This window comes from Planococcus citri, chromosome 3 (assembly GCF_950023065.1).
Source record: "Planococcus citri chromosome 3, ihPlaCitr1.1, whole genome shotgun sequence".
Taxonomy (NCBI): domain Eukaryota; kingdom Metazoa; phylum Arthropoda; class Insecta; order Hemiptera; family Pseudococcidae; genus Planococcus; species Planococcus citri.
In genome coordinates this window covers 34,475,097-34,492,495 of record NC_088679.1, presented here as the reverse complement: position 1 = coordinate 34,492,495, position 17,399 = coordinate 34,475,097, and the positions used below count along the sequence as shown (strand labels likewise).

The following is a 17,399-nucleotide window of genomic DNA, read 5'->3' as shown; positions in this document are numbered from 1 at the left end:
AATAATGTAGGACTGCGGTGGGTAATACGTACTTCTATCCATGTATTAATAAGTTGATCTAATAAAAGCTGTCAATCTGCACCAGGATGCAAAATTCAATTGAAAATTGTCGACCAAGAGTGCAACATTTCCTACTTGCGTAGGATGCTCTAATGCGTCATGTAACGTTCGCATGCATTTCCATATTATTGTTACCTATCTAATGTAATCATTGGCATGGCTAAGAATAAGGTAGCCTAATCAAATTATGCATGAGCAAGTTGCATACGCGAGAGCGGAAAATTCGCCGGTGCTGAGTATTGTCTGTTGTTTTTCATCGGTATCTCCAAGTTCCATCGACGACGATACAATGCCTACCGAGACCAACCAACTGACCGATTGATTATAAAGCTCATTGTGATCATTGTCGCGTTCCGATGCCTACAGCAATAACACCTTGTTAAAAATTAGATCGCGAAAAGTACAATATAAATGGTGGATATATCTAAGTAAACCATGCATGGTTTTTTTTTTTTTTTGTATTACTGATGCAGCTGCGTGTATTACTTAATAAGGGATTATGCGGTAAAGGGATTTTTACTTTTCAATTACTCTTAATTAGATTTCACTATCTACCTATATCGCGCGTAATTAATTTTTATGACATTTTTATTGAGACTAGAATACATTTTGAGAACCAATTAACTCCTATCTATGTAACAACCTTACACTATAATAAATTATAGGAATATAAGGTGCTGCAGGTTTAGTTTAAGTACCACGTAGGTATGCGCCTGTGTATATGCGTATCTTTTAAATAGAGTAAAGTGCAGTGCACAAACGCACCGTTCATTTAGATCACGATGGCTAATACCTACCCAGCTCCAGCTCGCCGCTTAATTTGTTACGTATTTCGAGTTTCGTCATTGCGGGAAATTTTTTTATCGCGTGCTTTTGAACAGGTGATTTATCGCCTAAGGCTGAGCACCATAGCGTGGACAGTTTTTTCAACACCTACGACGATCGAGTGACGAATATTTTAAAGAGATATTAACCTACTTGTAACACGAATGTGCATTTCGATGCATAAGTAAATACACTCACGCTAGAAATTAATAACGTCGCCATAATTTTGAGGTTTTTCTCACAAGGGACGTGCTCCGGCCAACTGACACCACAAATTTTGAACTGGACTAAGCTAGATGAAAAGATCATACTCAGCCAGTAAAAAGACCCCACTGATACACTCAGTGTGACTGCTCCCAGGGTGTAAAAAACACCCCAAGATAGGGTGTTGCCGTATCTTTCCAAATATAGGTAGGTATCGCCCCAACAGGTACATATCATTATGTACATTTTTGTACCATACCCTATTGACAAAAAATGTGTGTACATACAACATGCTGAAATGCATGCTTTTTTGCATATCACAAGCATGCGTGAATTTGGACTTTTTCAAAAAATCGCATGCTATTCAGCCAGTGAATAGCATGCTTAAAAGAAAACTAAAAGTAAGTATGTACAAAAAGTGCGGAAATTTTAGCAGAAAAATTGCTCATCTCACAGGCAATACTATCTACTGATTAATTGTGAATTTTAAGACATTCCAATATATAATTTTTTCAAAAAAATAAAAAAAAGTTTTTAATTTCTGCCATGAGCAGGGACTGATCCCCAGTTGCTGCGTTAGGCAGCCGCTTAACTCACTCGGCCACCTCGCAGCTTACCAGACTAGAGGTTATTTTTGCATAAATGTTATCAATTTTTGGACTTGGAAAAATTTTTACTCACTGCTGCAGTTTAGAAAATAAATACTTGGTTGCTAGATTGCTTCTGTTTAGCATGTGAAAATGCACATTTTAAACGTGATAATGCACACTTTTACACCAGTCCAAAATCACGCATGCATTCAAGCATAATTTTGTCAATAGGGTAGGGGGTAGGCACTGACTTTATCATGGTTGAGGGTTTTGGGGTGATTTCACTTTTTTCGCTCAAATCTCCGCAACTGTGTACTTATTCTATGAAAAAATGAGCGATGTTAAAAAAATACCTATCCCTGGCCAAAATTCTCTATCCGACGAGTTGGAAAATTTTTCAAAAAAAATCCTGGAAATGGAAAATGCCTCTTTTTGAAGTTTTACCAAGTTTAGAATTTGTTCATTTCTGTCCAAGGTTTTTTTTTGGGCCTGATTGATTCGACAAAAAAAATCAACTCTTTTTAAAAGTGTTCCTTAAGATACTCGTATTTTCTATCTTATTTTCTGAAAGGAGAAGTCGCGATAAAACCACATTTTGGGCCTGCACAGTTATCGACTCAACCACTCTTAAAGTGTTGTAATAAATGTCCTAAATATGAATCCGTGGTTAGTTAACCGAAAATTACATTTTTTGGGCTCCAGAGGTTCCCAAAGTTGTGAATAAAAAATTAATTCTAGGAACCATTGAGTATTATTTTCAAAACCTTTTTTAGCGTAAAATATGTGTTTGAACCCAATAAACATTAATGCGAGATAATCTTTATATTTTAGACCCTTTGGGGCAGAAATAGGGGAGTTTTGATTTTTTTGAAAATTTTGGAACCACCATTTTGAACCTACCGCTTTGAACCCCGCTAAAAAGATTTATACAGTTTATTAGTATTGTAGAGGCCGCATATTCGAGGACCACAATTACTCGGCATAGAAGGGAACTTTATGCCCTTGGTCGGAGGTAGCACTGCGTAGCAGCGCGCTCTGGACGAATTAGTTTGTCCAGAGCTGCTGAGGATCGAAACGGACAACTATGTCCGCCTTGCAGTTCTCTGGTGGTGGCATTAGGGAGCAGAAGTTATAAGTTGAGCTGTTGTTCTTGTACAAAGTTGTAGTCCTGTGCATGGAATGGATAGATGCTATCAATTGTAATTGAGTATTGTGCAATAAACCTATGTAAGGAATATTGTGTTGTCTTATATACTGCTGATAGAGTGTGTGGTAAATCCCTGACTAGGTTCATACTAGGAAGGGTGGATGCGAACTTACTCCAACCCATTTGTGGAAAAGTAAGCCAGATTCAGCATTTGCCACTGCCACTACAGTATCTGAAAGACCTCCATCCTACCAAATTTTGAGCTCACAAAAATTTTGAGCTGGTACTCAAAAATCAAATTTTACAATTTTCTGTAATTTTGATATTTTAGGAACCCCTGGGAAACTATAGTGACTTGCGATTTGCGCCAAACGTAACGTTTTGAGGTATATATTCAATTATCCAGATGAAGAAGTGTAATTAAGCTCCCTGTATATATTCGTAATTTTGAACCCTTGTTTTATAGCCCCCGGCCTCTCTCATTTTAGGCACCCCTAAAAAAGGCGTTTATGCATATTTTTTATAATAAATTGAAGATTTTACATTTGAAACGCACTAGCAAGTGCTCGATAATTCTTGATTTGATTTTTCCTGTAACTTTCATAATTTTGAGCTTTTTTGGGTCAAATTCTGAAATTTTACTTTTCAAAAAAACGTTAAAATCACGTTTTCACGATTACAACGAAGTAAAATCTCAGAATTTGATCCCAAAGAAAGCTCAATTATGATCGATTAGAAATGGTTTCAAAATGTTTTGAGCAGTTCTGGAGCCTCAAGCTTTGAAAATTACAAATCTTAACAAAATTTTACTTTCAACATGCTGAATCAACTGGAGGTTTCAAGCCGTTCTGGAGCCTAGCTTTCCTAAAAACGCCGCAAAATCTTTTTAGTAACCTACTTGATCGATTACCCATCATTTTTCCTACATCGATATGTGCCAGTTCAGAACCATATTCTTGTTCATCAATTTCCTAATTTGAAAAAAAAATGTAAAAAGAATCATCAAATGATATGCCATGCCATGGGAGGTTTTAAAATGGCTTGAAACCGCCGAAAATTGACTCGGAATGTGAAAAGTAGAAAGTAAACTAAATTTTAGCTTGCAGGGTAACAATGAATTTTTCAAAATTTCAATTAAGTATGAAATCCACCGGGCAAAAGTATGGTTCTGAACTGGCAAAAACCGATATGGGAAAAATAAAGTGTAATTTCTTAAGAATAAGTCAGCCAACCAGCACCATATCGTGAGCATACGTGCTAAAGTTGTTTTGAAGATGCAATTTTATGGTGGTTTTTTGGAAATCATGGAATTTCCCATAATGTAGCATGGAAGCTCCATGACGGCTTGAAACCACGTTCAGTCGACCCAGTATGTTAAAATTGGAGTATAAAGTGAATTTCAGCTCTCCAACTTTATTATGGTGAAATTTTGTGGAAATTTCAACTTTTGAGTAAAGATCTGCTAAAGGCTCCAGAACTGTTCAAAACAATTCAGAAAAAATTGGGTAGGTACCTACTTACCTACCTACCTACCTATTATACCAAATTTCAGATTTGTTGGTCAATTTGGTAAAAAGTTAATTTTTTTCCTATTTTTGATCCAAATTTGGTTTTTAAAAATTCACCAAAAATAGGATAATCCATTCTAGTAAGTATTTGAAATTTTGGCTGGGTGGTCTCACTATTGCATCATCTTTCGATTTAACTTTGTCCTATTCAAAAAATGTATGCCAGTTGAAAAAGCCTCTATATCAGTATGGTATAAACCAGGCAATGAAACCCGTCAACTCCGCAATTGAGCTGAAATTTGGATCATCCGCTGTCACCGAAGAATAATGAACTAAATTTTGATCTGCCGAAGTTGGGTTTTCAATGTTTGATGCATTTTTATTCATTTTTCAAGCTTAATTAGCAAGCCTCTAGAACTGACGAGCGCTGGCGCTGTCCTATTCAACTTTTAAGAGCATATTTTAACATGTTCTCTCTGCCTTGACCAAAGTTCTCCTTTTTTTTGGTCAAGTCCCACGAAAATGTCTTACGAAAATCCTCTCTCTTGCCCCTTCAACGAGCATGCTAAACACACAAAAAAAAACATGGAATGCGTCAAGTTATGGATATTTAAATACCTATAGGTGCTATATGCGTTGATATATTCGCATATGGCTCCAGATTGAAGAAAAAATTCGCCAGTAAAATTAATTAACTCATTTCACGGATTTTCGATACTTTATTGTTTATTTTTTTGACCGGTGTTTGTTTTTTAATCGCGACATGTACATATAGCTCGCAGATGAAAAAACCACTGCCACTGACCATTGGTGCATATCGAAGTAAGACGTACGCTTCTAAGCTATGAAGTAATTTCATGCCATCCAATGATCCGTGACTTTTTTTCACTTTAGTTTTTTTCACAGATTTTGACATTTTTTTGAATACACGCGCGACGCGTTCAACTCGCTAATGTTTTTAATACGTCGACCGCGTGTTAATTTTCCGCATACATATATTTTAATTAAAAACTTCAATTCTCGCGCACTTGAATTTGCCCTGTAGGAATTTCATTGGTAATCGACGCGATGGAAAGAAATGATGTCGTCGAGGTTAGATTACGCTTTTTTTTCTCATTTTTTTTCTTTTTTCTATTTCACGTGCGTAAAACATTCGCCGCATTAATTGGTTCTGCAATTGTAAAGAATTTGATTTTGTCATGTAAAAGTACGCGAGCTCTGAGCTGTACTTCGACGTCGTACAGTACAGTATGATCGAGGGTTCGATAAAGTTGTGCTGTGTAGAGTTTAATTAGTTTTTCTAACTTGTAATGAGCTGTAGAGAAAAACTAATTACAACTTGGTAGCGGAGGTATTTTTTTTACATGTTGAACTACATAAATATCGACACTCGACGGCTATCGATGGTGATGAAATTATTGCTTCGAGGAGAAGGTTAGAAAGATGTGAGTTCTCACGTGGATAAGTGGGTAAGTTTTTAGCATAATGAAGGTCAACTCGAAAAAATTGAGTACATTTTTTCGGAGTTTTAGAGTTGAAAAAAATAATTTCAATCGCCCCTTCCTTTTCTTCCTGACGATGAGTGAATTATTTAAGCAAAATTTCTATCTGAATCGATAACGTACGTAGACGTACCTACCTTTCTGAGCATTCCTATTTTGAAATAAAATTAATCGAAATTTCTCCCCAGAGCCAGACCCCTTCAAGTTTTCGTCCACCTCCTTTCGATACAAAAAATTCAAAACGAATGTGCCTCTGTTACACATTTCAATACATAAGGAATGGAACTCGCGCTATTAATTCGATATACATGGATTCTTTTTATACGAAAGAGGTGGTCTGCAATGATTTATTACACGAGGAAGCTTTAAAAAACATCTACAACTGCAATCTGCATTCTCCTTCAATCTTTACATCATACACACGTACCTACTTCGATAATCGAGATACGAACTCAAAAAAAAAAAGAGTGTGCGAACTCAGATAGCCCATTTAATTGCATTTTATTGACCAGTAAACAGGTAGAACATGCAGTTATCGTATTGACGATTATCGTGCAGATGAATCTGCATAGTGTGCTGCGTTTTACTTTACATACGATACACGAGATAGCTATGTCTAGATATGTAGGTAAGGTACCTCTGACTCTGACAGACAAAACCCAAGTGGCAAATCGACTTTTCCATGCGTACGAAAGTCCGACAGTACACGATCTCATCCCTGTTATGGCATAAAATGCTCAACTTACACAATACCACAAACTAGTTGGCAACTTTCTTGCGACGACGTTTGAAAAAGTGAGTCTGCCTCTGCGCGCGCCCGTCACAATACAATAATTGAAAAACAAGCGTATTTATTCGGGCGGCCGAAGAGAGCACGCAAAAGAAGAAAAAAAAACATGCACGAACAAACTGACCCAATTCTTATTCTGTTTATTTTTTTTATGTGCTCATGATCTTTGTAGTATAGGTATAAAGTCTCAAGTTATAGTTTTCACTTTCATTGAAACGCGTGCGCGTATGAATGTACTTACCTGCAATTTACAAGTACATAGGTACAATAAAGGTACTATATACTTAGTTCTATATTTCTAAATAAAAGTCTATACGTTTACGTAGGTACCGACGTAAAACGCGATTTGTCGTAAAGATAAACTAAATTAGTACAAGTTATAAAACATTATATGACAATCGTGAACGTCGTTGTTGAGCACTTGTCAAAGGAATAATTATTCGTGGCATTTCTCCGTATAATACAGTGTGTACTGTGTAGGTACTGTTTTTAGTACACACTGTATTACGTATGATACTTATTCGTGCATGTGTTCTGCTAAATAACCGCCAAATATTGCAATTGAAATGAAGAAAAAAAAACAACTATGCAAATCTAGATCGTACCACTCTAAAGGTATTCATTATACCTATGGCGAATATTTTCGCCAGACATCGCACAACCTAGGTCACCTCGCTCGTTACATTGTAGGTAAATAATGAAGGAAGTGCATGCAAAAGAAGAAAATAAGGGCGTAGCAGGCGAGCTACCGCGTGAGAGCCGAATTTCAATTTTTATGTAGGCAAAATTTTGTTAAAAGGGTAAGTATTATTGAAAATGTGTTTAGACTAACTACATCGAATGAGAGTATTTTTGCAAAAAAAAAATAGATGAATGAAAAATGCACTTCCAAGGTTTTAGTTGGGACCATTTGTGTATTTTCTTAAGAGGGGGAAGAGGAGACTCACTGTGAACGAATATCATGCAGCGATGGGAAGTGCCTAAACATTAAGTTGTAATATTTGGTACATGTTATTCATACCATGTAGGAAGTGAGAACTCAAGGTACGATGTAAGGCCCTTATTTAAGAGGTCTTTTCAATTCCTGATCAATCTATGGAAAACCAAAATTTTTGTGACGGTGAGAAAACCTTGCTTCTTGATCGCACCCTCCCCCCCCCCCCATTTTAGACATTTTGTGGCAGATGAGTCTTAAATAGAACTTCAATTTTGTATTTTAGATCCTCTAAAATGGAAAGCAAAAATTGAAAATTAAAATGATTATTCTGTTGCATTTTTTTTTTTTTTTTTTGAAAATTTTGATCAGATTTTGAAATAAAAATTTGAAAGCCCATTTGGGAATCTGTAGATACCAAAATTACAAGAATTATAAGGGGAGCAAGAATCTCCCAACAAGTGGAACGTTCTCATTAAAACGAAAATTTTCGGTGAAGGTGCAAGAAATCAAAAATTGCTCAAAAATATGTCACTTATAAGAATTTTATTTTCAATTTCTGACGTATTTTTCCCCTTACAATACGTACCAGTACCTACAATGTAAGTATTCCAACTGGCAGGACAATTTATCAATGAAACAGTGCTAAATGAAAAGAACATGCGAAAATACATTGCCAGCCAAAATTTCAGACACTGTGAGGTACAGGGATGGCCCAACTGCCTAGCAGTTGATTAATATAATTATTCTCAAGGGATGGATTACGTGATCTATTCTCCACCCATTTCTATGTACCTTCCCTTGCTAAGCTTTTGTTGATTTTTGGTGAATTTTTAAAACCAAATTTGGGTCGAAAATACAAAAAAATCAAAATTTTACAAAATAGAGCTAGAAAGCTGAAATTAGGAATTATCCCATTTTCAATCTTCCAAATCGATTGAAAACTATTCTGAACTGTTTTGAGCAGTTCTGGAACCTTCAGAAGATTTTTGAAAGCTTAAATACTCGTAGGTAGGTACGAACCTATTTCAAAAAATTTTATTCAGTGAAGTTGGAAAGATAAAGTTGACCCTATAGGTATCCTAATTTCAATATTCTGATAGGATTGGAGATGGTTTCAGGCCGTTTTGGAGTCTCTAGACATATTTCGAAAATTCTGGATTTTCTAATAGTGTCATTAAAGCTGTCCAAATGAATTTTCAGCTCGTATAAGCACGATTGTTGCTTGTTAATAACTCACTTGACCGATTACATACATTTTTTCCAAAATCTGTACCTGCCCATTTCGAAGATGGAAGCGTTTACTTCTCCAGCAATTTCATGGAGATTTCAACTGTCAAAAATCTGATGGAGGTACCAGAACTGCTCAAAACAATCTGAGCCAGTTCGTAAAATTTTTATTTTTTTTTACATTTTTGACCCACCTTTCAAAAATTTTCCAGTAATAAAAAAAAAGGCACCTTAGCGTCTGAATGGCACATTTTTTAACCATGTTTATCTTACTTACTATTGTGAAAATTAAAAAAAACAGCAAGTTACAAAATTAAAAAAAATTAAATAAAAAATGATTTTTTTCCGAAAAATTTCTAACTTATGTAGACTGGTTTTATGAGGACGATTTGGAATTAATCAACTCTAGTGATGGTCAAAAATATCGAAAAGATATAGATTTACCTACCTACTTCCAATTTTTAATTTTCATGAAAATTGTTCCCAATATTAAGATTTTCAACCAATCAAGTTATTCACTACGGTTAAAACTTTACAGTGCTTGCCAAAAATGATTAAATTTCATATGATACCTACCTACCTACCTACCTACCTAAAAGAACAATTGCCAATCTTCTCCCATTGATTCCAGTTCTTCATTTTATTATGCATTTAAAAGGTAAAAAAAATCCAAAAATGAACTTTTTTCAATTTAAAGACTGATAAAAATTCTGAAAGAAGAAAAAAAATTTTGAAGTTGATGATTGAGGTCAGATTTTTATTCTCCTTCCCACCTCCATTTTTAGTATTTGAAATGAAAAATTTGGAAATTTGTTTTGAATCTTGGGCAAACGCTATCAAAATATTTCCAGCATCTTAAAATGATCCAAAAATTTAGACTTTTAATTTTCTAACTATGGATAGTATTTAAGGATCTTTCAATAAACGTCATTTGAAATCATAATAGATGATATGAAAAAATCTAGAAGTAGTCGGAACTTGTAGAAACCCCCTTTTCACCCTTCTCTCACCACAGACGTCGAGTCCACAATAGTGACAATTTCTCGGTAAAAAAATCCAACTAAAAACATGCACTACGAATTTAAATTTTGACGATTCGAATCGTGTAATTGTTACTTTAGATATACACAAATTAACAATTAGTCTTACGGTGTCGTAGAAATCTGTCCTATAATTATTAGTGCGACGTTTAACATTTTCATTACAAGCAACATAGGTACCATATACCTACTCGTAGGTCTCTAGAGATATACTTTCTAAGTAGGAGAGGTTAACACACGGTGGCCATACGCGTTCAAAATGGGCCTACGACGTCTAATTGTTTGTATCCTAAATTAAAATATATTTATACATTGTAATTGACCCGAATAATAAAAGTGCCTCCTACACACATTGGACTGGACAGTGGCACTCGTCGCGAGTTACGTATAGCCTATAGCCTAGTCTCTAGTTATAAATTGAAAATATATTTGCAATTTCACCATTAGATATACCCATTTATTATGACTTTACGTTCTATTAATGAAAGGTCGTTAGTGTTTATATTTACACTTCGTTAAGTTCGTCCATTAAATGCTACATAAAATTCGTCGGTACTGCGAATTTTCCCCCTTATTCTCGGTAGGTAAGTACCATATTTGTGCAGGGTGCATGAAAAGTGCATAAAACTATACGCGAGTATGCAGCTCGATCGATTACGGAGGGATTGTTTGCAAAAATATGCGTCGTTGAAGGTTACGCATTTAAAATGCAATTGATGACTTGTTAATGCGAATAATGTGTTTTTTTTTTATTTTTCAGATGGGATGAGATGGGCCAATAAAAGATGCTCGGAAGCTGTTTAGTGATTTCAAGTCCGGAAAAACATACCATACAAATATTATTTTTTAAACAGAGGTTTAAAAATCTTTTTGATTTATTTTCGCTTCTGCTTATTTCAGTATTTTTCATACTATGAAGTGTAGTTTCATAATTTCAAAATAATTTCTAAAATATTGATTCGAAGTCGAAAAAAATTTATTTCAATTTAGATTACGAATTTTTCCAGCAATGTTACGGAAAAACACTACACGATACGAAACTAACCGAACTAAATAGATCGTTCTCTAATTACCTATACCAGTTCTTACCTTATTTATAATCTGTATGCTCGACAACAAATATAATAATATAATTTACAGGTAAAGTACAACCATAGAGACTGATATAATTTAAAATTAATCAAAACACAATCGTATTAAATAATTTCAATTACAAGGTATTTTTTTTTCTCTCGTTGGTGCATTATGAAATAATACCCAGCTCCACAACTCTAGATACAAGAGAACAATTCCAATGTGGCGCGAAAATGCACGACAAGACGCCGTATTCATCGTTCGAATGCAACCAACAATAAAAAGAACAATACGGGCACGTGCCTGGAATGATTAGAAAAGAGGAGGATTAAGAAAAGTAGAAACGTGGTGGCGCGCGAGCTGGCCACATCGTAGATGAATTTTCACTCGATAGATAAAAACCTAAAAAGCGACCAACTAAAAAAAATTAATCATTTAAAATGTTAACAATGCGCGCCGCCGCAAACGTATCTACAAATACATACGTTTAATTGATTAAAAAATAAAAATTCAATTTCCAATTGTAATACGCGAAAAGTGTAAGTACCACATTGCGATTGCTCAATCGAGTCCGGAACTTGAACGAGTAATTTTTCATATATGGAAGCCGATTATAACGAAGCGATTTATTATTGAAATGTTAACGTTTGGATACAATACGTAGTATAACTTGGCTATTCGTACGAACATACTACATCAACCAACAATGAAAATTTACCTCTAAATTGAACCTCTTACGGAGATGCCATTCAATATAATAAACTATAAAACGACCACAGGCTACAAAAGTGTTTTCTAAATACCAACCGATGAGATGAAATGGATTCATAATTGAGATATAACCATTGGCCTAGGTCTTTAGCCTAAAACTTTGGCGAAATGTTGCATCAGTGAATGCAAAATTTATTGTACGCTGTTTATACCTACTATACGTATACGATTGTAGGTACCTTTGCCAATAAGTACAGCCTCGAGCTATATAGCAAATGCAGATTGCAGATTTCGCGATATAGGTGTTTTGTTAATTAATGCATTCGTTTTCTATATGGTACTCGTACTCATACCTACGTAGGCAAATACGATTAGAAAAAGGTGATAAAATGTTGAAACACACATTCGGCAAATGCGACACTATGCAAATTTCATAACGAACCTCGTACGAATTCGGTGCATTTTCTCATGAACAATTGCAACGTGCACGTTGCATCTGTTTGAGAGAAGAATTTATTTACCTATATGAAGCGTAACACACGTAACAATCGAGACGACGGCGACGATTTTTTACACTTACCTTGTTGGCAGCTATTCAAAGATCTATTTATCTCCTTTATTGTTGCACGCTTAACGCGCGTTGTGTTGTGTGTTGAGCATATACTCTCGTATCTGCCTACTATACACGGGAGAAAATTTAATCTAATTGCATAACTTTATTAAAAGAGACGAGTATTTTTAAAGATGTATTGACCAAGGTATCGCGACGCGTCGCGATGTCCAGCTTCCAGTTCACGAGTAAAAGATGCGAGAGAATAGCGTGGTGAATTTTTACCCCAAATAACCGAGAGATGTGTTTGCATAAGTGATTTCAATTATTCAGAGATCTTACGCGTGTGCCTGAGATGAATTATATCTTTTGTCGTGTTTTCAGTAGCAAGACTGGAGCAGGGGAGGATTCCATTTTCCTCGGTAGGGGAAAATGGTAGATGTTATCTTCACAACACCTTTTCACATACCTATTATATACGTCACCAATCACCAAATTGTTCCAAGTGATTCGTCAAAGGAACTAAATATCATGTGGTGTTCTGAATTTTAATGATAAACATCAACACTCAAAATTGAAGTCAATTTACCGATTACATTTTACAACAAAGTATCAACTCAAAAATGGAACTCCTTTTTTTCATTTAATAGTTTGAGAATTAGAAATGCGAAAAATTAAAATACCTGAATATCAAATAGGTACCTACTACAAAACCAGAAATCTGTCCTGATTGGCTCTGACCTAATTCAATTGAGGGGATGGAAGGGATGACAGTCATTCTTCGGATTCAATTAAATCTGACCAACTAAATCTGATCAGATCAGAATTTTGATAAAATTAGATCAGTTCAAACCAGACCAAAGTTATTAAATTTTGAGGAAAATCGGCAAATTTTGATGAAGCCCCAGCAAATTTTGAAATTTTGGACTCAATAAAGAAACTTATTTGCCGATTTTTTCTGGAACTTGAATAACACATTTCTGAAAGTTTTGCCCAGTGCCGCCGAGAACGAATGCACCAGGCCAAAGAAATGTACGTCTCCTAAAAATTGTTCATTTCTCCGCTCACTACTTTTTTTTTCAAAGATTGAAGTCGAAAATGAGTTGTTTGCAAAACAGAATTTTCCCGCAAGCCTTCCTCTATAAAAAAAGATTTCCCCCCACGCCTTAAAAAAATGATAATTTCGTTTTCTCACAAAAGTTGATTAGAGAAGTTCCTTCTAAAATGTATTTCAATATTCTCAACAAAAAAAAAACCAAACACTAACGCATTTAGCGTGAGAAGACCGACTTTTCTTCAAATAAAAATCTTTTACGAACGAATTGATTCTTTTTTTAAAAAAAAAAAAAAAACATATTTTGTACAGCAATTGATGTGTTTATACAATCGAATCGAATCATTTACTAACAATTGGCAAAAAAATAAATTGATAGACTTCTTGATGAATCATTCGCAAACGGATCAATTAATCATTCACAACCGATTAGTGAGTGAAGAAACTGATTGATTTCTAGATGAATCATTCACGAACAAATCGATTCGTGTAAGTGACTCGTTCGCGAACGAATCGATTCATTTACTCAATTTTTGATGAATCATTCGCGAACAAATTGATTCGTATATAAATGACTCGTTTGTGAACGAATCGATTCATTTACTCAATTTTTGGTGAATCATTCACGAACAAATTGAATCATTTTTTGTGAATTATTCGCGAACGAATTGATTCGTATAAGTGACTCATTCTCGAACGAATTGATCGATTCGTTAGCGAATGTTTCTTTTAAAAAATTGATCAATTCGTTCATGAATGATTCGCCAAAAATTGAGGGTCGTATTAGTACTTTGTATGTAGGAATTGTGCAGGGCTAGTGAGATTTCAAGTTTCATCGAAATCTGTTCAGCCGTTTTCTTGGTATTGAGTTTTAAAAAATGTTGAAAAAAAAATTTGTCGCTCGTTAAACTTGAAAGATTTGAGCTTTTGGAACATAATGATGATGGCGAAATGTCAGGCTAGTAGCCTAGTTGTGATATTTCAAATTTGATCAAAATTGATTCAACCGTTCCTGAGAAATTTATTTTTAACGAATTTTGTGCAAATTCATTCCATGAAAATTTCAAATAGCTCAATTTTGTTTGCGATTACGCGCGAAAGCTGCTAACTTTTGGGTCATGGTGAAAGTCCGACATCATAGGAATGGTGATGGACTTGTGATACTTCAAGTTTCATAAAAATTGGTTCAGTCGTTCATCAGAGTAATCATTTTAAAGTGAAAAATGTCGAAAAAAATTGTGGCACTCGATAAGCTTTTCTCTAAATTTGAAACAGTCAAATTTCACTGCTTAGCAGTCACGACATTTTGCCTTTTAAGGGTGTAGTTTAGTAGGTAAAATGAGTATGTAAAAACCTTCAATTTTCATTACAAAACTACGAAAAAACTACTGTTCGGATAACTTTCATTTTTGGATATGTTGTTTAGACGGATGAAATCTTGGGTGCTACGAAGCCCTTTTTGAGAAATTTACTTTGATACATTAATTATAATGATTTTAAATATTGTAAAAATGAGCTATTTTCACTTGAAAATATAATGCTTGGAAACGAAAACTTCGATAAAACGGCTTCGTAGCACCCATCATTGTAATCTTGAGAAGTTATGTTCCGAATTCTAAATAGATCGGTTCATTATTCGTTGCGTAGTTTTGTAACGAAATTATTCAATTTTATTAGTTGATATTAACAATGGCGGACCTAAAAATTGATTGTTTACAAATTTTAGTTGAAGCATTTCAAATGTAGGGTGCGTATCAATAGTTTTCGTTGATACCTGTACTTAAGAATGAGAAAATTCGTTCTTTTCATCATAAACCTCTCTGGCCACTTTCACTTATCATTCAAATCTTCAAAAGCAAAAACAATTTCGAAAAAGTTATCAATTATCATTTTGAAGTGGAAAAAATTGCTTTTGTTCTCGATATAATTAATAATTCTCATCAATGTGTAACAAAATACATCTCATAGGTGTAGAAGTTTGGAGTTTAGTCGCAGTTGTTTGTTGGTAGTGTGGCGCAGATCAAACCACACTTCACTTTATATTTTATCTGTGATCTCGTGTTAGAGTCCAGAATAGCTTTAGCTTAAGAGTTGTTGTTAGAAGTAAGATGATGAAATAAATATTGAGAAAATGTAGCCGGCAAATTTATTCGTTTTAAATAGTTATTTTCGGAGTATAAATGGCCAAAACTTTAACAGGTTATGGGCCCAGAAATGCGCGTTGGTATTGTGTCGATTTTTAAGTGTAAATTGTAAATTGTAAAGTAAAGTGTTGGTGAAAGATTCAGATACGATGAATGGTGATAATGGAAGATCGTTTAAGCAGTTCGATGGAACGAATTATCCTAACTGGAGGATACGGGTAATGGCGTTACTAGATTACCATGAAGTGAAAGATATAGCGATTTCGAGAGTACCAGAGAATCCTAATTCAAGATGGAAAAAGAAAAACAAACGGTGCAGATATCTGATTATGCAGAATATAGCTGATTCCCATCTTTACCACTGTGTTAATCGTGAGTACGCGGCAGACATAATAACAGAATTGGATGATAACTACAGCCAGAGAGATCTTCAATCCCTGATGATTGCAGAAAGAAAAATGGGAGCCTTAAAAATTGGAGAAAACGTCATGGATATCGAGAAGCATATTGTGAAATTTAAAACGATACTAAGAGAATTGGATGATGCTGGTGCGGACCTAACCGAAGCAAAAAAGATAAGCTGCTTTTTGCTAACTCTAGACCAGGTGAAAGAATACGATACACAGGTTCAAATTGTTGAAGCGAAGAAAGATCCTGACTTGAAGTTAAGTGATGTTATCAGTCAAATATCAACGTATGGTAAAAGTTTGAAGAAACCTGATGAAAGTTCAACTAAAGTTTCAACTTCGGCTCCGGTGATGCAAGTTAATCGAGGTAATCCTGGGGTTAATAATAATAACGTGAATAATAATTCGAAAAGTAGTGATCCGCGTAAATGTTTCTTTTGTGGGAGAAATGGCCATGTGGCAAAGTTTTGTTCGAGAAAGTTACAAAATAATAATGGTAATTATAATAATCGTGGTAATTTTAATCCGAATCGTGGTAACTTTAATCCTGCTCGTGGCAATTTTAATAATAATCGTGGCGGTAATAATTATAATCGAGGAAATTATAATAATTCGAATGGTTTTAATCGTGGTGGGCATAATGGTGGTAATTACGGTAATTATCGTGGTAATTCTCAGTTTGGTAACTCTTATGATAATAATGCCAGATTTAATAATAATTCTCGTTCTGTTTGTTATCGTTGTAATCAAGAAGGGCATATTGCCAAGTTTTGTAATAATAATGATAGTGGTAATAATAGACAGGCTAATATGACCGATAATGTTACATTCTTTGTAGAGAAGCATCTGTATGCAGTCTAATTTTTGCGGGAATCCGTAAAATGTCATACGCGTACGCATACGTATACGCGAGTGGGGGGGGTAGTTTTCATCATTTTGGCAACATGTAAAGCCTTGGAAAACGAGTTCCAGCAACCGTCAGCGGTAGCCGAGTGGCGTTGGTACTGGACTGCTGAGCGGAAGGTATGCAGATCGATTCCCACCACCGGCACAAATTTTTTCAAAATTTTTTTTCGCGATTTCAATTTTTACGAGTTGAATTTTGACAGAAAATGTACTTTATTTATTTTTTTTTGCTTTTAAACATGAATAATGAATTTTTATGTAAAATTTAAATTTATTAAAAATGATTTTATTTTTTTTTCCAAATTCCAACTACTTGAATATACTGTCAATCAGTACGAGCGGGGATATGCCGCCGAGCGGTACGCGCGGGATGTCATACGCGTACGCAGCGGCATGATTTTGTAATTATTAAAGAGAGGTTAGGTTAAGGTTAGGTTAAATGCCGATATGTTAATATTGAGGGAGGGCGCGAAGCGCCCGACCGAATAAGTGTAGAGTGAGCGAAGCGAGCTCTTGCTCCGAGTGCGGCCCTTGAGGGGCCGCGAGGGCGCGAAGCGCCCGATTCACGAGGAGTACTCGCGTAGCAAAAGTAGGAGATCCGGGCACGCGCGAGGCGAAGCCGAGCGCGCACCCCGCGCGTTTCTTTAAAAAAAAATTTGAAAAAAAAATGAAAACAACTATTTTCTACTTTTGCGGGTCGCCGCAACATTAGACTGCACACAG

The 17,399-nt window shown here is 35.2% G+C and overlaps 2 protein-coding genes and 1 long non-coding RNA gene across 3 annotated transcripts in view; 2 read left to right on the top strand and 1 right to left on the bottom strand.

The window, feature by feature from the left end:
* The window catches only part of RpS10b (Ribosomal protein S10b), a 139,639-nt gene extending 138,759 nt beyond the window's left edge, over positions 1-880 (bottom strand). The window contains exon 1 of the mRNA XM_065358563.1: positions 876-880. The gene's annotated coding sequence lies outside the window, so the exon portion shown is untranslated. The remainder of the gene's footprint in view (positions 1-875) is intronic.
* LOC135841556 (uncharacterized) overlaps positions 1-11,046 on the top strand; it is a 29,259-nt gene extending 18,213 nt beyond the window's left edge. Inside the window, exon 2 of the long non-coding RNA XR_010557940.1 lies at positions 10,591-11,046. This is a non-coding gene — a long non-coding RNA (uncharacterized LOC135841556). The remainder of the gene's footprint in view (positions 1-10,590) is intronic.
* Positions 11,047-15,247: 4,201 nt separating this feature from the next.
* Positions 15,248-16,690, top strand: LOC135840838 (probable cyclin-dependent serine/threonine-protein kinase DDB_G0292550). The gene has a single exon (XM_065357558.1). The coding sequence runs from the start codon at positions 15,513-15,515 to the stop codon at positions 16,629-16,631; it is 1,119 nt and encodes a 372-aa protein (XP_065213630.1). The 5' UTR covers positions 15,248-15,512; the 3' UTR covers positions 16,632-16,690.
* Positions 16,691-17,399: the final 709 nt, after the last annotated feature.